Source organism: Lissotriton vulgaris, chromosome 4_1 (assembly GCF_964263255.1).
Source record: "Lissotriton vulgaris chromosome 4_1, aLisVul1.2, whole genome shotgun sequence".
Lineage (NCBI taxonomy): Eukaryota > Metazoa > Chordata > Amphibia > Caudata > Salamandridae > Lissotriton > Lissotriton vulgaris.
In genome coordinates, this window is record NC_141691.1 from 1,260,087,688 (window position 1) to 1,260,115,414 (window position 27,727).

The window sequence follows — 27,727 nt, forward strand, 5'->3', positions numbered from 1 at the left end:
GTGTCAGGACTATTAGCATTTCTGTATGTTCGTACAAGGTAGTGTCTCTTTGGGACAGGGTGACTTTCAATGCCTGAAGTCCTTGCTCTAGTGGTATGCTAGTATACAAGGAACACATGTCAAATGTAACTAGCGAGAATTCCCTTGTCCATTCAATGTCTTCCAATTTATTAAGAAGGTCACCAGTATCTCTGAGGTAAGATGGAAGATTGTGAACTAAAGGTTGTAGGAAAACATCCCCAAACTCAGATATGTGCTCTGTTGGTTAACCAATGCCCAAAATGAAAGGCCTGCCTGGTGGAAAATGTCCTGGTTTGTGTATTTTAGGCAGTATATAGAGACAGGGCGCCCTAGGGGAGTGAGTAAAGAAGAACCTAAACTCTACATCTTTGATAAGGCCCTGTTGCCTCAAAAATGTCAATTTCTGCTCAATGTGTCTAGTAATCTCATTGATAGGGTTGTTATCGAGTTTGATGTAAACCTTCCCATCCCTAAGTTGTCTTTCTATTTCTTGTATCTACTCATTATCTTGCATAATCACTATATTTCCTCCCTTGTCCGCCTCCTTAACAACAATGTCTTAATTGTCCGCAAGTCCCTTCAGGGCAAGGTTTTCTTTTTTGGTTGGGTTGTACCCAGAACGTTTGTGTGTAATAGAGAATCTGTCCTCTAGAAGGTATAAATCATTGGTCACAGCTATGTGAAAATAGTCTATTATATTGTCTGATGGTAGCGTGGGATTGAAAACTGATTTCTGTTTCAGACCACTGTCTGTATGAAGATTGGACATTATGTATAGATCTGATATGATGTCCAGAATGATGGAGAAGTGTTAGAGCAGTTATCAAGAGATAAGAGTAAATACAGGTCTTGTATTTCCTTGATAGTTTTATTACTCCTGTGGTGTATTGGGACTAAAAAGACTAAGGGCCTTATTATGAGATTGACGGGCTTGAAGCAGCCCGCCACGCCAGCGCCCCACTCCAAGCCTGCCAAACTAATACTGTGACTGCCCACTGGATTCCAACTGGAATCGAGGCCAGGCAGTTCTGCCCTGCAGGAACTGAGGGTGCATGCATACAGGGGGCACACCATGTGCCCCACTGCATGAATCCCCTGGTGTCACATATTTCATGGTAGTCACACCGCCATGAAAGCTGTGGCGGTGACCAAGCTAGTAATATGCATGGCAGTGCTGCAGCAGCCCTGCCAGTATATTACCAGCCTCATACCACTGCAAGATCACCAGGGATCACAAATCCCTGGGGGTAGCAGTGGTTCTGTGACGGTCCGACTGCCAACATTGAATATGGCGGGTGGACCGCCACTACGACTACCGCAGTCCGATAAACCGTCACAGTTGTAATAAGGCCCTCAGTCAGAAGGTAAAATCTTTTACCATCAGGTTAATTTAGTGACTTTAATGATTCGCCCTAACAAGGATTGTGATTATTACTTGAAGTGGGTACTTATCCTCTTATGTAATAGCCCAGGTTCTTACACAGTTTCACACATATGATAGAGAAAAATACTTTTTATAAATCCAGAGAGTTGTGGGTTATCGCCTGTTGGTAGTGCATGTAGTGTTTGAATTCTTTGCTTTCTGTATTTGAATGTTGTGCTCCTCACTACCAGAATGTATGATCTTGATCACATATCATCATTTCTTTTCGTTTAAATCTGCTGATATTTTTTGCTGTTTAGAATAAACCATGAGAGATACATTAAATAATGTGCACCTACTGATCCCATTGTTCTGAGAAATCCTTGTTCAATACCCAAACTGTGCCAGCTGACATCTGCCACCATGTGCGAGGCAATCCCGAACAGAAAGGCCACCAGCTTCTCTGTATCCTGTGGGACAATTAAAGACTTGTTAAGGTGACTTGAACCAGACACTGTATAGACTTAGAGAAACTACTAAAAATATCTGATGACCATTTCTGGTGAACACTATATATAAGGTACATGTATTTTGAACTTCCATCAGCCCACCAGACACATCAGCAATGTGTCCATTTCGGCATAGCAGACACAGAGACTGCTCTTTCTCCTACATATCAGCAAAGACATGGAATGAGCCATCCTTTCTTCTATGGACCCTTCATCTCTTTCAGAGTTCCAAATGTTCCTGAAGACCTGGCTATTGGGCTACCCAACTGCACCCTGTCAGTGCCGGGATACCCCTCATGGGGGACAAGAACAGCTCTACAACTCTACTAATTGAATAAATGATTAAAAGCAAACTTAGAAATTCAATGCAAAAAACAAAGGTTAAACTGACTTAATCATGAGGTGAAAATGGCAGCTGCTACATTACATTTTAAAGTAAAAAAACACTGAAAATCACAAATTATAGTTAACTGAAGTAACTATTACTCAAGCCTTGAATTAACTATAACTCGCACCCTTGCCATGCACTGCTTTTTCCCTCCCATAGTGCATAACTGATGACTTGTTGTATGACATCATTGATAACATCGCTGTTCACATCTGAAATGACATCATTGATGATAGCACTGTACATGGTGGGGGCACAGGTTATATACAGGTTATATTTACTTCAGGGCTCAAGTTATATTTACTTCAGTTAACTATAATTTCAGTGTTTTTTTTGTTTAGTTTAAGATGCAATGTAACAACTGCCATTGTCACATAACGATAACATCACTTTAACCTTTGTTTTTTTCATTGAATATATATAGTATATATGTGTGTGTGTGTGTGTGTGTGGTTGTGTGTGTGTCACCACCCAGGCATCAGACCTATCACTCATCCCTAAAGCCCCAACATTTTTTGTGCTCATCTGGGCCCTATAACCTTCCTAACCTCTCCTCATGCCAAGGGAATGAAAATGTGGATTATTTTATGTCTAGTTTGCCTTATGGGCTAAAGGGGAGGAATATATCTATTTTCTCTTACTTGTCATGATGAATTGTTGCATTATCCGTGCCCCTTTTTCTTCCCTCTGTTCCCTTCACTGTCCCCGTGCACTCTCTGCCCGGTCTTTCCTTCTGTACCCCTCGCTGCCCAGTGTCCCTGCCCGGTTTTCCCTTCTGTTCTCCTTGCTGCCCTCGTGCCTCTCTTCCCGTTCTGCCTTCTGTTCTTAGCTGTCCCTGTATTTCTGTATTCTGTATTTTTCCCTTTTTGCCTTCTTGCCACTCGTTTTTCCCTTGCTTTTGTGCCTCTTTTGCCCTCTGTGCCACTCGTTTTTCCCTCGTTTTTGTGCCTCTTTTGCCTTCTGTTCTACTCGTTTTTTGTGCCCTTCTGCCCTCTGTTCCACTCGTTTTTTTTGTGCCCTGCTGCCCTCTGTACCACTCGTTTTTCCCTTGTATTTTTGCCCCTTTGCCTTCTGTTCCACTCCTTTTTTGTGCCCTCTGCTCCACTCGTTTTTTGTGCCCTTCTGCCCTCTGTGATCAACAAAACAATGTGCCAGTACTGCTCAATTTTTTTATTTTAATTTTCACAAGACGAGGAACAAGCAGCTCATCTGCATGGACCACTCATTCAGTCCAAGTTTACTTTCCAGAATTTTTTTACTTTTCCTTCTGGATGTATGAGAAAGTATATAAGAGAAAAAGTTTTTTATGAATGTGTCACAATATGATTGCTGGTGTTGAAACTGACATTTGAAGTATGTTTGTTTTTTCTTTACATTTTTCCTCCCTATTGCACTGATGTACATATTCACATATTTTATATAGAAAATAGAAGTCCTCCTCTCTCCCCAATGAGAACTTAAAGTCTTCGTTTTATTATAAATTGTAAAATATATAAATTTTCGGTAAATCATTTGAAAAGTACAAAAAACATATCAACAGAGTTTTGAAATAATAAAAACATTTCTGGAAAGTAAACTTGGACTGAATGAGTGGTCCATGCAGATGAGCTGCTTGTTCCTCGTCTTGCGAAAATTAAAATAAACAATTGAGCAGTACTGGCACATTGTTTTGTTGATCATAGTAGTGGTGCAGCCTTACTGCGCTTAAGCCAAACCCTTTCTTGTTTATTACTTCTGCCCTCTGTGCCACTCGTTGTCCCCTCATTTTTTGTACCCTTCTGCCTTCTGTTCCACTCGTTTTTTGTGCCCATCTTCCCTCTGTGCCACTCATTTTTCCCTCGTTTCTGTTTTCTTCTGTTACCTCCATTGTCCCTCACCGCCCTCTCGGCTGCGTCCCCTGTGGCCCCACCCCCCTGACTGCCCACTGCCCATTCACTGCCCCATCCTCCCGCCTCCCAGCTGCTCCTTCCTCCCACCTCCGAATATATGCCGGTGGCTGCATAGCCGCGCAGCGGCCGTGCGCCGTGGGCGTGCCACTGGGGCGCCGAAGGTGTGCCCAAGGCAAGCCCGTCTGTGCCTGAACCGTGCCCAGCACCAGAACCCCTGGCCCCCGCACCCACCACGACGACCACCGCCACTACAACGCCAGCACTCTGCACGCTCTCAAATCCGGACGGAGCCATACCTGCTTCAAGGCAACCCCGAAACGCACACACAGCCCCTTCACCTGCCGGAACTGCAGCTACACCAGCCTCAGAGTCGACGAGCCACCCACCAAGAAGGACCCCAACCACCTCCGGTGCATACTTCTGAACACCTGCTCCACAAGCAAGCATGCCGTCGAGCTCTGGGACCTGCTCGACACAACATCCCCGGACGTCGCCTTCCTAACAGAGACTTGGTTTAACGACTCCTCTGCATCCAACATCACCATAGCCATTCCAGATGGCTACAAGATCACCCGCAGAGACCGCACCAACGGAGTCGGAGGAGGAATTGCCATCGTCCAAAAGAACAGCATCAGGGTCTCGACTAGCACCGACGACGCATTCAGCACCGCTGAACACATGCATTTCCAGATCCACACAGACCCTAACTCTATCCTCAGAGGCACCCGCGTCTACCGACCCCTCCAGAACCCGCTCCCAGTTCAGCGACTCCATCGCCGACTTGATCAGCACGCACGCCCTGACCTCCACCGACTACATCCTCCTCGGAAACCTGAACTTTCACCTTGAAAACAACAACAACAACAACTCCACAACCCTGATCGATAACCTTGCCAACCTCAGACTGAAGCAACTCATCACAATGCCCACCCACTCTGCCTGCCACACGCTTGACCCCGTCCTTTCCTCAAGCCTACAAGTCTCCGTCAGCCACACCACCAAACTCCTCTGGACTGACCACAGCTGCATCCACCTCGCCTTCCAGAAACCCACCACACACCATCGCACCCAACAGATCCCCGACACTGCTGAAGCAAAATCACCGAAGACCAACTACATGTAAACCTCGCTCCCAGCCCACCCACCAACACCGACGCCACTGCCCACAGCCACAGATGCTGGATCAAGGACTGCGCCAACACCCTTGCCCTGTGAAGAAACCCCCCCACAGAGACACCAGCAATAGAGCCAGCTGGTTCACCCCAGAACTCCTAGCCTCCAAGCAAGCCTGCCGGAAACTAGAGAAGAAATAACACAGTGAACAAACTCCGGACAGCGACGCAGCACACAAGGATGCCATCTGCAACCACCACCTCCTCATCAGGGCGGCTAAGAGGACCTCCTTCAAAGACCACCTCGACAACAATGCACACAATAGCAAGGGGCTCTTCAACATCGTGAAGGAACTCTCCAACCCCAGCTCCAACACCAACGACATCCCGCCGTCGCAAGCCCTGTGCGACTCCCTTGCCACCTTCTTCCACCACAAGATAGCAGACATCCATGACAGCTTCAACACCCAGACAGCCCCAACAGACCCCAGACAGCCCCAACAGACAGCAACACAACAGACCCTCCGCACACCATCGACCATGACCCCCTGCTAGCCTGGGCCAGCGTGAGCCTCGATAACATCATCAAGACCATGAGCACAATTCACTCCGGCTCTTCGTCAGACCCATTCCCGCACCACATCTTCAACAGAGCAAGCAGCTCCGTCGCACCCTACCTGCGCAACGTCATCAATCTCTCCCTCGAGACGCGACCTTCCCAGAGATCTGGAAACACGTCGAGATCAACGCCCTACTCAAAAAACCTAAGGCAGACCCAAGAGACCTCAAGAACTTCCGGCCCACCTCTCTGCTCCCCTTCCCGGCCAAGGTCATCAAGAAAAACGTCAACAGACAGCTAACCCGACACCTTGAAGAAAACAGAATCCTGGAGCCTTTCCAGTCAGGATTCCGCAGCAACCACAGCACTGAGACTGCCCTCATGGCCGTCACCGACGACATCAGGACCCTGCTGGACAACCGCGAGACTGCAGCACTCATCCTCCTAGACCTCTCTGCTGCCTCCGACACAGTCTGCCACAGCACACTAGGCGCACGCCTCCACGCCGCAGGGATTCGAGACAAGGCTCTGGATTGGACCACCTCCTTCCTCTCTGGCAGAACCCAGAGCGTCCGCCTCCCCCATTCCGTTCCAAAGCCTCCAAGATCATCTGCGGCATAACCCCAGGGATCCTCCCTAGCCCGACACTGTTCAACATTTACATGTAGCCCGACAGCACGACCTCAACATAATCTCCTACGCTGACAACACTCAGCTGATCCTCTCCCTCACCAAGGACCCCATCACCATCAAAGCCAACCTCCACGAAGGAATGAAGGCCGTCGCCAACTGGGTGAAGACCAGCCATCTGAAGATGAACTTGGACAAGACGGAGCTCCTCCTCCTCGGCTCCAACCCTTCAGCCTGGGACGACTCCTGGTGACCGACATCACTGAGGGCGGCCCCGACACCCACCGACCACGCACTCAACCTGGGAATCATCCTAGCCTCAACGCTCTCAATGACCAAGCAAGTCAACACTGTCTCCCCCTCCTGCTTCAACACCCTCTGCATGCTCCGCAAAACCTACAGATGGATCCCAACAGATACAAGAAAGAGAGTCACCCAGGCCCTCGTCAGCAGCAGACTCGACTATGGAAATACCCTCTACGTTGGAGCCCCAACCAAGCTCATCAAACGACTACAACAAATCCAAAATGCCTCGGCACAACTGATCCTCAAATTACCATGCCACTTCACCCCCAACTTGAGAAACCTGCACTGGCTCCTCGTCAATAAGAGGATATCCTTCAAGCTCCTCACCCACGCACACAAGGCACTCCACAATATCGGCCCAGCCTACCTCAACAGACAGCTCTCCTTCTACATCCCCAACCGCCAGCTATGCCCCCGACCTCTCATTCGCCACCGTCCCGCGCATCCAAAGAACAACCACAAGGTAGGAGATCTTTCTCCCACCTCGCTGCCAAGACATGGAACGCCCTCCCACTGAGCCTACGACACACCTAAGATCTGCTGATCTTCAGGAGGATACTCAAGACCTGGCTTTTCGATCAGTAGCCCCCCCCCCCCACAGCGCCTTGAGACCCTCGCGAGTATGCAGTGTGCTTTACAAATGATTGATTGATTGATTGATTATTGTGGATCGAGGCATCCGACAACCAAGTAACCCTACTAAACATAGGCATTTCTGAAATCTAGACAACCAAAGGCGTCAAAGCTGGTGTGGCTTGTATGTTACCCACTATGTTTCCTTACCCAGGATGCCCTGCATATCTAACACTTTGGCAAAAATCACCTATTACCCTCATATTTCAGTGAAAGAAATTTTGGGAATCTGGGGGTCTTCAAACTTCCTACCACCCAGTGTTCCCACACATGAAACAGTACCTCACTTGTGCAGCTGGACCTAGCGTCTGTGACAGGAAGGTCCCAAAATGCAATGTGGTGACAACAAACTTTTTTTTTAACTTTATTTGTGATTTTATATTGTTACAAACAAACACATATCCACATTAAGCACAGTGAATTGAAATGTAATATTCTCAGTCTCTGTTGACATACAGTCCATTTCCTATCGCTTATGTAGTGCAATACTATTACGTAAATAGCAGCAACTCCGAGTAATTAATTAAGACAATTCAGCATCACACATGCGCTGTTCTAAGGCGACAGTAAAGAAACAAGCAGTAAGATAGCATTTCTTTTCCCATCTGTGCACTTGGACCCCTGTCAATCTAGTACCTACATTGCGCGTTATGTTCCTATGACATAGAAAGGAAAGGGGAATTAGACCAGTGACTGAGACAAGACTCCTAATAATCATTTGTCGATGGTGGCATATCGGGCGTGTCCTGGGGTTCTTGTGACAGGTGAAAACTTTGTAGTGGCTCCCATATATCTCGGGGTTTGGAGGCAAGCGGTAGCAGTTCGGCATATGTGGTAGTTTGTTCTTGGCAATATAATAGATCTAATATCCATTCCTTAAATTTCGGAGCTCGGCCTCTTCCCCACCTACAGGCCACCCTTCGTTTTGCCAGTAAAAAGGACATAGCTATGAACTTTCTGTAGATATATATGCTGTGTAACCAAGCAGTGCAAGCAGCGGATCTCTCTCTAACTCGCTAGCAACCATTATCTCCAATGCAATATACACTTGTTCCCAGTATTCCTGTATCTTTGTACATTCCCATGCTAGATGTAGGAAACCTGCCCCTGGTTGTTTGTATCGTTCACATCTGTCATTATCTGTCAACTGAAACCTTAGCTTCTTTGCCGGGGTATAATATAGGCGATGTAAGCACTTATAGTGTATACTCGCAACCTGCAACTGGCCGAGATCTGTGCTGTCTGCAGGCAGCAGTATTGTCATTGGTCATCAGTGATATCCTACCCTAGTTCTTCTCCCCAATGCAGTCTGGCTGGGCGAACAATTTCCACTCTATGCATGCATACAGTGCTATATAAGCTTGACACCAGATGTTATCCATCCGTGGACCCCAGCATTTGATGTAGTGGGACCAAGAATTCAGGCTCTTGTGGGAAACCGGGAAGAACCAACCGCATTCCTTGTTGCAGTCGCACTTATAGAAATACATCCAGGGGGGTGTGCTGCACCCCCTGTAAAAATTGCTCCAGTGTGCGAAATGTCCCCACCTGAAAGAGATCGCCCAATGTGTTGATATGGGGACGCTTACATAAATCCAGGAATTCCTTCTCCTGTAATAAGGAAAGGCTAGGATGGTTAGAGAGCGGCAATCTGGGGGAATAGAGAAGGGGTACATCTGAGAGAGGTTATCTGATTCCATGCATGTAATGTACTAGTGACAGTAGTGGGCGGTGTCGCGCTAGTGAATATAGGTCCATATATCAGCCCATTTAGTGGTACCCGGTCCGCAAGCCAGTCTTCAACCACCACCTGGAGCATATATCGTGGGGATACACCCAGTAGTAGGCATATTGCGCCTGAACACTCAGGAAATACACCTTGAAATCAGGGACATCTAGCCCCCCTTCGTCTTAAGGCCTGGTTAGTATAGACCATTTTAGTTGTGGTTGCTTCCCTCCCCAGAGCAGTCTAGTAAGTTCGGAATGCAATGTGTTGAAGAAGTATCGCCCTGGATGGTAGGGAACATTGAGAAATAAATACGGGAATTGTAAGAGTACTATCATATTTATGAGGAATGCCCTTCCCACAAGTGAGAGGGGTAGCGATATCCAATGTGTAACATTAGTAATTAGGCATGTGATGACCGTGCCGTAATTTGCTCCTATAGTTTCTACCCTATCTCTAGTAACCTGTACGCCGAGATACCACAGTTCTGTGTGACACCATTCCAACGGGAAATCAAGGTGGAACTGAGCCACGGCTGGTGTAAGTGGAAAAACTTGAGATTTCCCCACTTGATACTAAAGCCTGACAGTCTACCAAAACTTATGAACTCTCGTAATAGAGGATTTATATTGGTTTGTGGATTTCTGACGTATAGCGTTATATCATCTGCGTAGAGTGATATTAATATTTGTCATAGACAACAGTGGAATGCCTTGTCTTGATGAACCTGACATATTCTGGAGGCCAGCGGTTCTACCGCAATGGCGAACAAAAGTGGGGAGAGCGGGTACCCCTGTTGTGTGCCTCTGGAGATTGTAAGTTGCCGAGATAGACGCCCCTTAATCAATATTCTGGCAGTGGGCTGGGCATACTATAATTTGAGCCACAATATATATAATCGTGGGAACCCCATTCTCGGTAGCAGCCCGAATAGTTAGTCCCATTCCACTGAGCCGAACGTCTTGGTGGCATCCAAGAACACCGCGGCGAGTGGGAATTCAGGTGCAACTGTCTGGATCAATGAGAACAGGGTCCTAGGGTTATGTGATGTAGCCCTGCCCGGTACAAACCCTGACTGGTCTGGTAGTATGAGTTTGTCCATTAAAAGGGACAGGCGATTGGCCAGCACTTTTGCTAATATCTTTGTGTCACAGTTCATCAGTGACAGCGGCCGATATGAGTCACAAGATTCAGGGGGTTTCCCCAGCTTCAGCAGGGATTTAACTATGGCTTCTCATATCGAGGGGGGAAGTACTCCTATCTCTAAAGATTCCTGATACACCTCTTTTAGCACCGGTGCCATGATATCAATGTAGCTTTTATGAAATTCAGCCAGTAGGCCGTCTGATCCAGGCGCTTTCCCATTGTTCCGTTGCATTATTGCTTCCCTAATTTTGTCTAGTTCAAACAGGAGACAGACAAATTCTCGCTGGATATCACTGAGCCAACCCAGTGCTACCCCCCCATGAAATCATCTAGCTCTGGCGAACCACTTCTCTGAGAAGTGTATAACATACTGTAGTATGTGGTAAATGTGTCTAGTATGGCTGATGAATCTCGGTACAATAGTTCTCCTGGTCCTTGTATCTCCAGTATGTGGGTATTTAAACGGGGGCGTATAGTCATTTCTGCCAATACCTTACCCGGCCTCTCCCCTTCCCCATATTTCCGTGATATCCAATAGCGTCCCCTAAACTTCACCTCTCTCTGTGCAGTTTCCTCATATTCTGATAATTTTTCTTGAAAAGTACTTTGTGCTTGCCCGGCCTCCCCACTGCTCATTTGCCTCTCCAATCCCCTTAAATCTCGCTCTAATGTTTGTAAGGTATGCTGAATGTCTTTTAGCACCCTGCAGCTCTTTGAGATGTAGGACCCTCTTATTGTCACTTTGAACTCCTCCCAGATCAATTCTACACTCTCTACAGATCCTTTATTTCTGGCAAAAAGTCCTGGATTTTGTCCCCTTATTTCACTTGAAAAACTGTATCCAGCAAAGCCGTGGGTTGCAGCCTCCAACTCGGCCTAGGACTATCATACCCGTCTCGGTACTTTCTTTCGTATGGTTTCTGTACCGGAGGTGAATAATTGGTCTACACCGACTTTGATTTGTCCGTGTGATAGCATCGCACTCCAATCTAACCTGCATTTAATGCTCTTTTGTTCCTTTTATTCAGCCCCCAGAAAGTTTTACTTGAAACCTTTGTTAAAACGATGGGGAGTAAGAAATTGTAAGCCTGCATTCGTACGATTGTTAAAATTGGAAGATGAGCATGTGATTTTTGTGGTATCTCGGTTTTTAAGATCGGTCATGTTGCTGCGGAAAACCATGCTGTGAAATATTCTTGCCTGGGTCTTTTTATGTATTTTGTGCTGGTTATCACTATTTGTAATTCTAACTGTATTGGATGATTTTTAAGATTCGTTTATGACCGTAGCTCTTCTCAAATGCTAAATTTAACATGCAAGCTTTCATTGAGTGTGATGTTTTTATATGCATTTGCTTTTATGATTTTATGTAAATCGAATAAAGCTTATTTCTACTACTACATACCCGGGGGGTGTGAGGGATGCCTTCACTGGACAATGGTCCAAATATGTTCTAGCCAAATGTAGCACATTGCCTACTTCAGGCACCAGCCCCTGAACAGTAAGCAGTAATCTATCCTTGCCCATGTCCCCCTATGTGATGTGAAGTGTGTACCTTCCAGTGCCTGCGGATGTGTGAATCTCCAGCTATCGATTAGCCCACCCGCTTCCATTATGCCTTTCAATACCTCCTGTGCGTTGCTATAGTTATGAGCTGCCGCAATGGATCTATCCTGATGAGGTTGCATAGCGACATTGAAATCTCCCCCAGATTATGTGGGTGGAAGGATGTTGCCCCATAAGTCTGTAAACAATTATGGACTGTCAGTGTTAGGCCCATAACAATTTGCAAACGTGATTGAGTCTCTGCCCAGTCTCCCCTATGCAATAACATATCTGCCCTGTGTATCCTCCGTCACCCCTGCCAGATCAAATCGGGTTTGTTTGTTAAAGAGTATTGCCGTCCCACGTGCATATGTGGAGTAGGAGGAAAATAATCGGCATCCCGCCCACCTTTTGGCAAAGTGATTCTGGGCCCTCGTATCTAGGTCGGTTTCTTGCAAGAATGCCACATGTATCTGTTGTCTGTCTAGATATGCTAGCACCTGTCTCCGCTTCCTCGGATCCCTGAGGCCTCTAACATTCCATGACAGCACCCTTAGTGTAGTTCTTTCCTCCTGTGCCATGATTTCTTTTTGCCCCATTCTGATCCGTGCTCTGTGGTCTTTCACTCTCCAGCATGTGTTCGCTCAACAAATTAAGTGTGCTTGAGACACCCTGTGCAACTCTTGAACTTCCATTCCCTGTCCCCCCCTACACGTCAAAGTACCTCAAATGTGCCAACTCTCTCCACATCCCGCCCCCTCCCACTAAAGAAACCTCAACTTGCCAGAAATGAGTGCCCACCCTCCCTCACATAGCCCCATCAAGGGAAACCCCCGTTGGGGGGAAACTCCCAGGTGACGGCACAGGTATCCCTCGCCCTTTTAGCCTTCTCCAGGTGGGATGAATGAGCACAGACCTGGGCAGAGGGTGTCCGGCATGCCATCAAAATGGGCTCAGATGGGCCCGCTAACTGACCCATTTTTGCGTACTGCAAACTGAGTTCCAGTAGCCAGACATTTATTGTGTTAACACCGCCCCTCAAATACATTATTCGTTTAGGAAGCATTCATTGTGAGTCATCTTCTGTACCCTCCGAGGTGGATTGTTGAGACAAAGTGTGTGGTCCATTGTTGCGGCTTGTGCATTTCAAATGCTTCATGAATTCGTCAACTTGTTGTGGTTTCGTGAAAAATCGTTGCTTGCCCTGATGAGTAATTCTGAGGCGCGCTGGATACAGCAATGCGTAACCGATTTGGGCCAAGCGAAGTTTGTTTTTCACTTCCGTGAATTTGCGTCTCTCTTCCTGAACTGTAGGGGTGAAATCCGGGTATATGGAGAAGGCATTTCCGTCATAGGACAGTTGTTGTTTGCTTCTCGCTACCCGGAGGGCATCGTCGCAGTCCCTATAATTCAAGAGTCTCGCTATGATAGGCCGCTGTGCACTACCCGGTGGTGTGCGTGGACCCAGGGTGCGATGAGCTCATTCTACTATGAATTGATTAGAAAAGGATTCTGCTCCAATCAACGCCACCAGCAACTTCTCGACATGCTCCTCCATCCTCCCCAAGTTGGTTGATTCAGGAATTCCAAGGACGAGGATGCTATTGTGCCTGCTGCGTGCTTCTAAATCCTCATTTTTTGCTGCAATGAGTTTCTCCATTTGGTCAAGTTGCATCGTGGTCCTAGACATTGTATCTTCAGTATCTGATATGCGTTGTTCGGCTTCCTTGAGGCGGTCCTCATGCCCTTCAAGTTTATGCGCGATGGCATCCATGTGCGTCGGCATTCTGTCCACTTTATCAGCGATGGTGGTGAAGCCCTGTCGAACCTCTTGAAGAATGATTTGCATTTCCGCAGATTGTGGGGGCGCACCTCCCCGGCCACATTCCCCTCTGTCGCCCTCCTGCTCATCTTGCAAGTTTCGGGCACTCCTCTTTGTCGTTTCAAAATTTAGCTTCGGTTGGCGGATATCTGGCTTCCCCCTGGTAGAACTTATGGTCTGTCCAGTGGTGTGCCCGCAGCTCTGTTACTTTTGTCGCCAGGCTGCGGGATAGTGACTTCCTGGCGGGTCCCGCGTTAGCGGCTATTGAACCAGTGCGTGCGGACAATGCCTTCGCTATGAGTTATTCTATCCATTGGTGGCGCCCCGTGTATGTATGTGAAGCAGTGGATCGCGTTCAATAAATCCTCCACACAGAAGCCACGCAGCCTGCGCTAATTTACTAATGAGAGAGCTCAATCTTGTGTCTCTAGTGGGCCACTGCAGTGTGGTTCTTACTCTTTTAAGCGCACTCTTATGTAAGCTTGAGATCCCACACGGGTATTGAGGACCATGGAAGCCTGCGCATCAGTCTTCTCACCACACAAGATGGAGGCCATTAGTCCCTGGTGGCAAAATGGCACCTGAGTATGACCTTCACAGCGCTAGCAGGTCGCAGTTAGTGGGGCATATAGGAGCGTGTAGCGCCCGACTTGCTGTTCTATTCCCCTCACTCTGGTGATGCAGTGTCTATTGCAAAGGCGGGCCGTATCTGTAAGGCTTGACAGGAGCGGCCATCGCGATGGTGGGAGCAGTATGCCTCACTGATTCCGGCACTGTATTTCAGGCAAATCTGCAGGGATGGTCCCCCTGACACCGCGTGCAGTAGCCGGGTCGGGGGAATCTCGTCCAGATATGTGCAGGGAAGCTAGACCGGCAGTCGGGTCGACAAGAGCCCCCGCTGTGGGGATCTAGCGCAGTGCAGCACCTACCGCTTGTCAATATCTGCAGTACCGCCTCAGATCGCCTTCAATAGTGGTCCCAACATACAGGGTCACACTACAGGAAGCCAGGCCCTTGGGTAGCGTAACTGTGTGGCCTCAATGGTGCAGGGCCCATGAGCAGGATAACTTAATGATTGTAAATGCCAGAGTACAGGAGTCTCACGTTAGTGCGGCCGTCTGATTGTGTGCCACCTAGCGCCCCAATGTGCCCCAACCTTCCCCATAAAAATCAACCCATTTTGACGATGTGGTTAGCCAGGGTACTTGGGTAGGGGCTAGGCGATTACCCAGCAAAACCTACCAAGCCCATACAATTTCAAAACCTAGACACTCAAGACAGTCCGCAGTAGTGAGACTTGTGTGTATCTCACTGTTTTCTTACTCAGAATGCCATGAAAAAAATCAAACATTTCCTAAAATCACACATTTTCCTCACATTTCTGAACAGCACTTTTCCCCATTTGTTTCACCAAAATCCAACATTTTGCTGTGCTTTGGCTATGGTCTAAGGGCCCGAATCCGACGCGGTTTGGAAATCTTCCCGACGAAATCGGGTTGGGAATGGTTACAGACAAACTTAATGCATCGGATGCTTCCAGATACGATTTGGTTGGACTCTCATTGATGTCAATGGGAGTTTACATTCTAACCAAATGCATAGGCTCCCATTGAAGAATTGGGTGGCTGGGGAAACTCGGGAACCCTGTGGTGGGCACCCTCTGGTGCATGCCACACTGTGCATGGCAGGTAAGGGGGACCCATGGGTACCCCCACAGGCCTGATTGAGAAGGCTCCTGGTGCAGGGGGGCCCAATACGGGCCCCCAAAGTCTGATTCGGACAGCTGATTTTAGTCGAATTGCACGATTTGGAAAGGCTGTTCGAATCCAGCATCGTATTGGGTTGTTCAGAAACCCGAACCGTAGAGTAGTACAATTCTGCTCTGTATGGCTCAGACATTCCGAATGCCGTTGGGTTCGGATTGGGATATTCCTAAGCCCTAACTCGCATCATACTCTGCCAATCAGAAACATTTCCGATTTGGTCAGAAAGGCACGTTCCCAATCCGATTCGGATGGTGCAAATGCCATCAGGAGGCCTTCCTAACCGCATCAGAATCAGGCCCAAAGTCTTCTCCAGGGGAACCCAAAACCCTGAGTACTCTTAAAATTCACAAGATGTTATGTTATTTTAATTGCATTTGATAAATCATGCTATCAGCAATGGTTTCTTGTTGCTGACCAAATAGATTACTTCTAAAATGAACCATCAGTAAAGGTTTTAAATCACATTAGCAGACTGCTTACAAAATAAATTTTCACAAGTGTAACTTGAGTTAGCAGTTCAAAATTTATGTGAAGAGCCAGGTCTTCATTGATTTCCTGAAACAAGTAGTTCTGTTTTGGTCCTAAGCGAAAGCAGAAGAGAATTCCAAAGAGTAGATGCACAGAACAAAAAGGTTTGACCTCCCAATCTTATTAAAACTGAAAGAATGATGTGGTGCTGTGGACCACAGTGTGCATGATGAAATATATCTTGTGATGTGTTTCATAATAAATGATGGGACTAGTCATGCAACATCTTAAATAGAATGCAGAGAGTTTCAAATTGCACTCTGTATCTCACTGGCAACCAATTAAGGTATTTCAGAAGTGAAGACCCATGAGCTCTTTTAGGCGAGCATATCAGAATGCACGCCATTGCGTTTTGAATGACTTGAAGCCTAGGTAGCAGGGTAGACGGGATGCCGAGGTGCTAAGAATTGAATTGATCTAGTCTTGAGCCAATGAAAGCCACCACTATGGTTTTCAGAGCATCAGCAGTTTAAAAGGCATCAGCCATTCTGATCTGTAGCATTATGAATACACATTTTGATGTCACTGATGAGATAGAGGATTTCAATAGAAGCTTAGAATCTATAACCATCCCCAGAATTTTAGCCAAGTTTAAGGGGGTTGGTAATCAGCCTATCTCATAACACCAGTATAAGTCACGCAAAATATTTGGTTTGTTATTAGAAACTACCAACTCTGTTTTTCTGCATTTAGTTTTAAGCATGTGTTCCCCATCCAGTTCCAGATAAAATGCATTGGATTTTAGAACGCAAGTTGGGAGGGATGTTGGTATTCCAAAAGTAGAATCAGCTTAGAGTCCTCTGCATCTGTGAACATATTTCAACCCTTATGATCCAGTTTCTTAATCAAAGTTGGACATAGATGTTAAACAAGAGTGGGGATAAGGAGGAGCCCTGAGGGACCCCAAAGTGAACATGGCATTTTCCTGCCACAAAAGATGGCAGATATGGGGAAAAAATTATGCAAATATGGCCAGTGGAAAAAAAGTGATTTAGGCCTAATTGCATAGTGGCCCAAACATAAAAATGGACTTTGCATTAGGTGTGGATAAACCTCAGCAGTTAAGGGTTTGATTGGGTAATTCCTTTAAGGTAAATGGGGAACAAACACTTTTTTGGAGGGTGATATAAGTTTGAAAAGAGGGTGACTCGATTAAAGTCTATGGGAACATTATCTCTGTCAGGTGGGTGAACAGTAATAAAAAGCTGGTAACGTCTTCCAAATGCAAGTGATTCAACATGTACTCTGACTTTGTAGAGAAACAAGGGAACCGTATAAGCCAAGAGGGACCAAGGGTAAGCAATGTATTATAAGAGACAGTAGTCACTCCAACAAGTATAGAACCAATATTACACAGAGATGTATTGAGATCTGTGTCAAAAATCTCCAAGGGGACAAACAATATATTTATTCAATGCACAAATATGAAACACAAACCAAAATCCATATACAAAAATACAGTGGGTAAAAGGTTGGAAATCAGCAGATTTCCAAACCTCAGGCATTTACATATGTAGTGACTCAGTCAATAATTGCATATTAAAAACAGTCACAATACAGAGAAACATCTTGTGCTCCACATAAATCCAAATGAAACTGTTTGGAGTCAAGATGTATAAGTCGACAATGTTTCGATCCCAGCTATCCCTTTGGCTTTTCCCCTCCTCCTCCCCCTACCCCTGCCCCTACCACCCCGCTAATGTCTTTCCTTACACAGGCACTTCTCAGGCATATATCGATGCGTCCTGATGATAATCCCCCTTTCTTAGGGGTCGATAAGGATGGTGGACGGAAACGTGTTCCGTCCACCATGGTCGCGGCAAAAATACTCCTGACCGCTCCGCGGATAATCCGCCGTAGCGATTAGGATATCACTGACAGCAAACACCGACCGCGGCGGACAGATCACATTAAACACTGACCGCGGCGGACGGATCACATGAAAGACCGCCGCAAGCGGACGGTACCACAGATAGTTCCTTCGCCGCGGAAGCATTCACCGCAGAAACAGGCCCAACCGCCGCACAACCTGTGAAGGGTCCGCCGCACGATTAGGATAACCCCGCAATCCCAACGGAACTCACCAGCTCCCACGACCGCCGCGGAATCATCGACAAACGGAGTATGACTGCGGGAGGACCAAACGAACATCACCCCTGCCGTCAAACCGATTAAAAAATGGCGGACGGAAGGAAATAGAAAACACACAAAACAGGACACACACACACCTGAAACACCCACCCTCAACAACTACACGCCCCAAGGACACCCCTCCCCAGCACAAACAAGAGCACCCAAGTCACCACACCCATAGAACACCTGACTGGCAACATCCATTGGGACACAACAACCACACAGAGTATAAAAGGAATCCCTCCCATTACCACAATCTTTTCCATCACAGCACAGCTGGAAGAAGGAGGCAGAACAGCACAAACAGCAGTCACACACAAACACACATACAACCTGCACACCAACACACCCACCACACAAACCCCCACAACACCATCCCTACATACCACACACCTGCACACCCCTCCCCACCCCACCCACACCTTGCACATCACACACCATGGCACCCAAGAAAAACCCCAAGTTCACAGACACTGAGTTGAAGGTCATGATGGATGAAATCATCTGTGTTGAACCACATCTCTTCGGCAACCTAGTCCAGCAGACCACCTCGGCAACCAAAACCAACATGTGGAACAGGATAGTGACCAGAGTGAATGCTTCAGGGACCGTGCCACGCACCAAACACGAGATCCAGAGGCGGTGGCACAACCTCAAGGCAAGGGTGAAAGGCATCAGGGACAAGAACCACGAGCGGGCACACCACACTGGCGGCGGCACTCCCCCGGAGCCTATACCATTTGCCGAATGGGAGGAGAAGGGGCTGGGCATGCTGCACCCTGAGAGCCTGGAAGGAATAGAAGAGGGACTTGAGGCTGTTAAGTAAAAACCAATGACCACTATCACACTGTCATGGTCTGCCTTGCACAACTGCCAAGACACATCTCCCAGGCTCAAATCCATGCATGTGGACCACACAGTCACACAAATGTGAAGGCCTGGGCTCAAATGCACCCACCTTGACCAAGCACAAATGTTGCCTCCTATGTTCCCAGGCGTGCATGTTATCAAAGCAACCAACATCACAACTCCCAACAGGCCCCCATGTCAACAGGGTGGTTGGGGGTGGGTGGCTGGGTCCAGCACTACAACTCCCAACAGGCCCCCATGTCTACAGGGAGGGTGGGGGTGGGTGGGTGAAATACCAGCACTGCAACTCCCAACAGGCCCCCATGTCTACAGGGAGAGTGGGGGTGGGTGGGGGGGGGTGGTTTTGGATTGTGAGAGACAGCAGTACAACTCCCAACAGGCCCCCATGTCTACAGGGTGGGTGGGGGTGGGTGGTTGGGTGTGGGAGACCAGCACAACAACTCCCAACAGGCCCCCATGTCTACAGGGAGGGTGGTGGTGGGTGGGGGTTGGGAGGGTGAGAGACCAGCACTACAACTCCCAACAGGCCCCGATGTCTACAGGGAGGGTTGGGGTGGGTGGGGGGTGAGAGACCAGCACTACAACTCCCAACAGGCCCCCATGTCTACAGGGAGGGTGGGGGTGGGTGGGGGGGTTGGTCCAGCACTACAACTCCCAACAGGCCCCCATGTCTACAGGGAGGGTGGGGGTGGGTGGGTTGGTGGATGGGTGGGCCCAGCACTACAACTCCCAACAGGCCCCCTTGTCTACAGGGAGGGAGTGGGTGGGTAGGGCGGTGGGGAATTTGAGAGACCAGCACTACAACTCCCAACAGGCCCCCATGTCTACAGGGAGGTTGTGGGTGGGTGGGGGGGGGGTGAGAGACCAGCACTACAACTCCCAACAGGCCCCCATGTCTACAGGGATGGTGGGGATGGGGGGGTGAGAGACCAGCAATACAACTCCCAACAGGCCCCCATGTCTACAGGGAGGGTGGGGTTGGGTGGGGGGTGGGTGCTAGAGAGACCAGCACTACATCTCCCAACAGGCCCCCATGTCTACAGGGAGGGTGGGGGTGGGGTGGGTCCAGCACTACAACTCCCAATAGGCCCCCGTGTCTACAGGGAGGGTGGGAGGGTGGTTTGGGGGTGGGTCCAGCACTATAACTCCCAACAGGCCCCCATGTCTACAGGGAGGGTGGGGGTGGGTGGGGGTTGGGGGGTGAGAGACCAGCACTACAACTCCCAACAGGCCCCCATGTCTACAGGGAGGGTGGGGTGTGGGTGGGAGACCAGCACTAGAAACTCCTAACAGGCCCCTATGTCTACATGGAGGGTGGGGGTGGGTGGGTGAGAGACCAGCACTACAACTCCCAGCAGGCCCCCATGTCTACAGGTAGGGTGGGGGTTTGGATGAGAGACCAGCACTACAACTCCCAACAGGCCCCCATGTCTACAGGGAGGGTGGTGGTAGGTGGGGGACTGGGTGGGTGAGAGACCAGCACTACAACTCCCAACAGGCCCCAATGTCTACAGGGAGGGTGGGGATGGGTGGGTGCTTGGATCCAGTACTACAACTCCCAACAGGCCCCCATGTCTACAGGAAGGGTGGGGGTGGGTGAGAGACCAGCACTACAACTCCCAACAGGTCCCCATGTCTACAGGGAGGGTGGGGTTCCAGCACTACAACTCCCAACAGGCCCCCATGGCCCATTCCAGAGCAAGATGGAGTTCGGCCACCATTTGCTGACCAGTGCATCTCCTCCTTAAAACCTACAGGTAGGTGGCCATCTTCACAGGGGCACCATCCAATAGCAGGACCGAACCACACGTATCCAAGTATTGCCTCCCCACCTCCACACCACCATAATGCCCATTACTGTCTACCACACCAACATGATGACACCAACAACCATGTCCTGATTGCATAGTAATGTGTAATGTAACAACAACAAACCTGTCATGTCCACAGCATTGATTGTTAAATTCTTGTCCCTCAGGTGATCGAAACTTGACAGGCGAAACCAGCAAACGCCAGCACCAGTCGCCCCACTCCCAGACAGGACTCTCTGGAGAAGAATCCATGGACACCTCGGGTGCAGAGGACAATGCTGGGCCAAGCACACTTCCAGGGCCATCAGACTCCCAGGACATCCCTGCCTCCACCACCTTGGCCAGTGTCACAACACCAACACCTGCCATTGTGAGCTGTGCAGCTACCACCACCACCACCACCACTCCTGCCTGTGCCACTGTGCCTGACCCATCGTCACATGATGGGCCATCGACATCTCAGGCTAGCAGGGAGAGTGGACGGGGCAGGACACAGGTGACGCCACAGGTCACAAACAGGAGTGCAGGTGCAAGGCGAGGTCGGGAACAACACCCAGCTCATCCTGGGACCGAGACCCTGGATGCCATTGCCAGGGTGGAAGCCTCCTACGAGTGGTCGCAGGCACAGGCCGATCGGGCACACCAAGACTCGCTACACACCTGCCAGCTGTTGCGGTCTGTGGACACCCGATTGGGACAAATTGTTGACCTCATGGGGCAGCAAAAAACTCTTTGGAGGGAGTGGTTATCCCACCACCTCCCCCTTCCCCAATTGGCCAGCGGGACAGGGCACCAACACCACCTCCCCCTCCCCCAAGTGGCCAGCGGGACAGGGCACCAACACCACCGCCACCATCACCTGAGGCCACTGACAGGGAGGTGGTCCTAGAACAACCTGCCCCCACAGCTGGCACCGCTCCAGCTCCAATACAGAGGGGCCGTCCGAGGCTGGATCCAGCTGAGAGCAGTGGCAATGCACCATCCACCCGCTCAAAGAGGGGCCGCCACTGACTTCACCCTTCCTTGAGCCTGGCATTCACTCTGCGAACTATCTTGCCCCACAATGCCAAGCATTGGCACACGTCTGTTGGACTAGGTGTACATCACACAATGTGGTGTCCCCACGGTGTTTTCATCTGACATGACCTTCAACTCTCACTTCCCCCTCAACACCTATTTGTAAATATTAAGTATGGGCGAATTTTGCGAATCTGGCGTTCGCGAATTTTGCGAATTTGCGAACTCGCAATCCGCAAAATCTGCGAATTCTCGTGAATTTGCGGCTTTTTTTTGTGTTCGCAAGGGTTTCTGCCAGTTCGCGAGGGTTTGGTACTAGTTCGCAATTGCAAACTTACTTGTCGGCTCGCAACGGTCGCGACTATGTTGTTTCTACGTCTGGTTCATCATCACAGCACCCTCTGTTTCACCACTGCCACCCTCTGTTTCACACATGCCACCCTCTGTTACATCAATGCCACCCTCTGGTTCATCATCACTGTAGATTATGGAGGGGAAAAGCAAGCACACCTGCCCTGCTTCAACTGACATGAATTAATTTGGGGTTAGTTTATTAATGTGTCACTGTTTTAAAATTCCAGGTCTGGCACCTGCTTCCTTATCAGTAATTTGCTTTCTGTTGCAGTGCAATTTTTTTTCCCAGGACCTTTGTGGCCTACTTCTAGCTATTCTATGAGCCTGCTGTGAGGGTCAGAGCAGGGTCATACAATTGTTGCAACTAGCAACTGAACTCTGGAGTAGCCCCAGTCAGGAAGCACTACAGGGAATGGTTACTAATGATGAGTTTGAACTCTTGCACCTGCCGAGTGCTTTCAGTTTTGCAAAACTCGTTTTTCTGCAATTTCGTGGGATTTGCGGGGCGCAAACACGCGCGAGATCGGATTCGGAAGCCACGAATTCGTGCAAAAATGCGATTTCTTTTTTTTTTGCGGCGTGTTAGTTCGCAAGGTTTTGTGCGTTTTCGTGAGCCGCTTGTAGGGCAAGGCGCGCAGTTACCCTCGCGGTCGTTCAAGGGCGCGGCCATCTTGTTTGCATGACGTATTTCCGTTTCCGGGCGCGAAGTGTAATCTCGCAAAGTGTGCGGCTCGCCAGTACAATTTCGCGAGTGTTTGCGAGGAACGTCTCGCGTGAACTTACCCGCGCGGTCGTGGACGGGCGCGGCCATCTTGTTTCTCATTCATTGCTATGGTTCTGGGCATGCTTCTTGTATCCTCTGTAAATCTCTGCCATCCTTTGCTTGTTTGAAGTTTTTTTTTATCTATTTTACTTATTATCTATCCCTCTATTTTTCTAGCCCTATATTTTTGTGTTTACTGCTACTTTTTGTTAATTTTAAACTACTTTTTTAAACTCTTTTCTTTTCTTCTCTTCCCTATTCTATTTTCTTTATTCCTTTCCGCCCAGACCATGGTGAAGGGAGCCGGGAAGCATCCCGAGAAGGGGAAGGGTCCCGCACCCAGTGCCCGGCTCCCGTGCGGGCGTTTGAGGGGGGAGCAGGTCGTACCCAGGGAGATATTTAGCCCGGAGGTGGTGGGCACACTCATTTTTTATGTTCAGCGCCGCCTCCCCAGGACCATCATGGCAGGCGGCAAGATCGGAGGCGGGTACGGGATGCGGGAGCGCCGGAAGCGGTGGGTTAAGGTGTGCTGGGCCATGTACCACCACTCTCGGGTCCGGCGCACCTACAACCAGGCCACCCACCGCTGGACGGATGTCCTGACCCGTGAACGTGATCTGCTCGACCTGCTTGGCCTCGAGATCCCCGGGCTTGGTGAGTAGTAGTAGTAGCTATATCTTTACTACTCTGTTTTCTCCTGCTGTGTCATTATATTGCAATTTTTTTTTTTTTTTACCAAGAGCAATAATGCTGCTTATTACATTGTAGGTAAATTATATTTCAAAATCTTCTGTGCATTTCAGGTGCACTGCTCTCCTTCTCAGTAGTGTTGCTACTATGCTTATTTGTTTTCGATTTTGTGTTCATTTCATTGGCCTGTGAAATTATGTATGAGCGTAGTTTAAAGAACTGTGTAATGCTACACACTAAGGTTCAGATTTTTAATTACCGGCGCATCCCTGCAAAATAGCAGGGATGCTCCAGTAATTGTGCGCCACGCCACTATCACCCATGGTGCGCCGTATTTACAATGCGGCGCACCATGGGCCAAAAACGTCACCAAAGCGTTACGCATCTGTGCCGTAAGGGCGGCGCATTGCTGGAGTTGCGTCGCAACGATGGCGCAGCTCCATCAATGCTCTGGGGTGCCCTATCTCCCCAATGCTGCGTCAAGCCGTAAGTATGCTTCAAGCAGGCGCAGGGTTTGAGTCATGCATCATTGTCGTTAAAGTGAGTGATTGAAATCTTGTAGATTTCCCTCAGCCACTTTTAGGATGTGTTCCTGCGCAGGAATGCCCCCTGATGGCGCAGGGCTTTACAACATGATGCATCTCCCATATGCGTCACGTTGTTAATATAAGCCACACCATTGCGCCTCTTTTGTGCTGCCGCTGCGTCACAAGAGTCACGCAACAATGGAGCAAAAGAGCCGCAAGGGGCTTCTAAATCAGCCCCTACAGACTCAAGTCCAGTCCTTCCTTTGTGCACATGGCGATAAGAAGAAATAGTGGTGGTGGATTGATAGTTTGAGTATTTTAATGACTGGTTAATGTAGTAGGAAACTTTAGTGTTGTCGCTGATCTGCAATCACAATGGACTTTGGCTGCCACTTCGCGTGCTGCGGACTGCTGCCTGCCAATCCTAGGCAAACCTTTTTAGTACTTTGTTTAGTGAGTTACATAAGAAGTTTCCAATTCGACGGTCCGCAAATCAAGCAATACTAATAACGTAGTAGACCACATGAGATTGGTCAATAATATATCCCGTGGAATAGTTGTCTATTCGCTATTTCGCCAAAATATTTTGTTAGTTCTTTTGAAATGTTTGATTTGGTTGACAAATATCATCCATGTTTTCTGTTTTTCTTTCTTTCATGTTGTACATTAGCTTCCCCCAGGGGCAAGAGGAGACACAGGAGGAGGAGGAGGGTGCTGTTGAGGATGCAGGCCAGGATCGGGCAGGCGAGGGCTCTTGCTGGCCCCAGTAAGTTTTAATTTTAATATAGAGTACTTATTTTTTCCCAGCGTTCCTCATTCAATTTTTTCTAAATCGTCTTTGATATTCTTGTAGACTGGATCTAAATTCTTATCCTGCCTCGACTATGACTCCGTGTGGTATTACTAGATTATTCTTATTAGTCTGTCTGTGTAGCTAACTAAGATTGCACATTTGGCAATTCCATTGGACTCCCATTCTAGTCTGCAATAGCTCTATGCACTGAGTGCAGTCCTCTGGGATTGTCCATAATGTCTTTTCAATCTTCTAAATGTTTATGCTTTGACAATTGCCAACAATAAAAAGGTGAATGACCACCAAGAAAGAAATTGAATAAGATACTACTTTACTTTTGGTTTGGATAGGAGGACAATCCATTCTACTACTGCTGCAGGGACAAATCTGCACAAACAGAACTATGGACACTAAATAATGCATTGCTTAGCTTATCAATTGTAATAGGTGCTGTTAGACTTTCCACATACCTCAGTGATAACAGACTTTGTAGTTGAACCCCCAATCTCCTTACTGACTAGATAGTGTGGCAGAGTCATTTAGCTCCCAAAGTCACCGATGATTATTCCCCAATGATGTTAGAGGCACGGAATCATGCTTGCAAAAATTGCAAAACCTTTAGCTCATCCACTCTAGTCTGGAGGACCAAAAACCACAGAGTCTATTTAAGTTTAAAAGCTTTATTAAAAGTAAACACATTTATTAAAATCAAGTTTGTCATAAAAGTAAACGTTTAACTGAAAATGGAAAAGTGCTTAGTGCTGATGATTAATTGGACACATTTCTTGTGGTCGAGCCAGGCTCTCACCTGGTTTGAACTTGATCCTGCTCGTGTTCTTAGAAGTCAAGCTTCTGTCTGTTAGGAGAAAAAGTGGTGCTTGTTAAAAATAAAAAGCAAGCATTCATCAGTTGTGCCAAAAAGTGCAGCAAGACAACAGCCTTCCCTGGAAAAAGGGACATTTTTACTTTAGAGTAGACAGTCACAAATTATTAAATTGTATACTGTTTTTTTCACATTTCTTTCTTCCTCCTAGACCAAATAATATATAGTAGTAAGTGGTGTATTGTAACATTATTAAATGTACTTTGTAGGTGGAACATCTGGAGGCGGGGCCAGCGCGGAGGTGGTGGTGGCATTGGACGAGGACAACTCTGGGGAGGAGGCGGTGGAAGTGCCGGACAAATCTGTGGGGGATGACACGGTGGTGGCGGGCAGAGGTAAGCTATATATTCCTTACTTATTGAGATTGAAGACTGCAGAGTGTGCTTTCTGCACGGGTGTATTATAAATAAACCAGGTAGTAGCCTCCTCTAAATTTCCTTCGACTTAGCTGTGAAGTTTTTTGCGAGAAGAATCCCAATCAGATCTGAGATGAACTTGATGGATGGGATGAACGAAAAGCGAAAGAAAGGTGTAAGTAAGTGTGGAAGGACTAGAAATGTAATGATGACTGGCAAAGAAGAATGATATGTGTTTGCTTGGTCCCCGAGGTGGCTGGGAAGGAAATAATATGGTATGGTGCATGGCTGGGTGAATGATGAAGCAAGGATGGGTGGAAGGAGAACAGCCTGGGTGGGTGAAACTGAAACTGCCCTAATGTGCATAGAATCCACCTTTCTTCAAAATATTTTTCAATGTCTGAGAGCTTTGTTAAAAAATCAGTTGTGTCCTTTATGTAAGAATGCCATCCTTGCACGAACTGTTGGAGGAAGTAGTCCAAGTACCGTCCGAGGGGGTCAAAGATTGACCCACATCCCAAGACGATAGGTCTAAATGGTGGATTAGTCAAATGTTTGTGGACCTTAGGAATCATATACAGTTTAGGACATCTTGGGTGAGCGGTGGTTAGATAGCCGCTTGTTTTCTCATCTATCCATTCCTGTTCAAGCCCATTTTGCAACAAATCTTTGAGCATTTGTTTTAATAATCCTGTTGGGTCCATGTCCAGTAATAGATATGTATCTGTGTCTAAGAAGTGATCTTCAACTTTTCTGTAAAAATCCGCATCCATCACTACCATGGCTCCTCCTTTATCTGCTGGTTGGACTTGTAGTGCTTGATTATTAGCTAGATTTTGTAGAGTCTGCATCTCAATTTTTGTTAGATTGGGTCGTTTTGTCTTATAGAAATCTAGTCCTTGTATGTCCTTTTTGACCAGTATTTCGAATGTATCGAGCATTTTATGTGAAATTGGTGGTTGGTATACACTTTTAGGTTTGAAGCGTGTGCTTTGTTCGGTGTTCTCCACTGCAGAAGGTTCCACTATATTGTTGAAATAATGTCGAAGTCTCAAGGTCCTCATAAACCTATAGAATGCCCCTTCTAGTTCCATTTCATTAGCAGTGGTGGTAGGCACAAATGAAAGTCCCTTGTTTAGCACTCTGTGTTGTTGTTGTGTGAGTGTCACTGATGAGATGTTGATTATCAGACCACTGTCCTCCCGCTCCGCAGAGATTTTCCGGCCATTTCTTCTCCTGGTTTTTCGCTTGCTGCGACCTCTGCTATTTGGCCCGTTGGTTGTAATCCTAGGTTCTGTACCTGAGACAAGAAAGCCACATTTCCAACGGTTGTTGCATGTTCTGTGCTTTCGGTTGTTGCTGTAGAAGTAGGTGTTGTTAATTTAACTGGTCCCCGGCTGATCGATGTTTCCTTATCACTTACCAGACTCTCTTCTGAGGAATGAGTGGTTGTCTGTGCTTTCTTTGGGTGATATTGTCGCCGGGCATAGATCTCCGCCCAGGTATACACCTCGTTCAACTTGTAGTCGATAGTGTCACGTTTATATTTACACAGTTTACCTTCCTGGAGTTCTTTAATATATTTTT

The 27,727-nt window shown here is 47.8% G+C and overlaps 1 protein-coding gene across 2 annotated transcripts in view; it reads right to left on the reverse strand.

The window, feature by feature from the left end:
* The window catches only part of GPLD1 (glycosylphosphatidylinositol specific phospholipase D1), a 655,729-nt gene that overhangs the window by 501,116 nt on the left and 126,886 nt on the right, over positions 1–27,727 (reverse strand). For both annotated transcript variants that reach the window (XM_086965460.1, XM_086965459.1), the window contains exon 5: positions 1,744–1,854. In XM_086965460.1, coding sequence (XP_086821586.1) covers positions 1,744–1,854 — 111 coding nt within the window. The remainder of the gene's footprint in view (positions 1–1,743; positions 1,855–27,727) is intronic.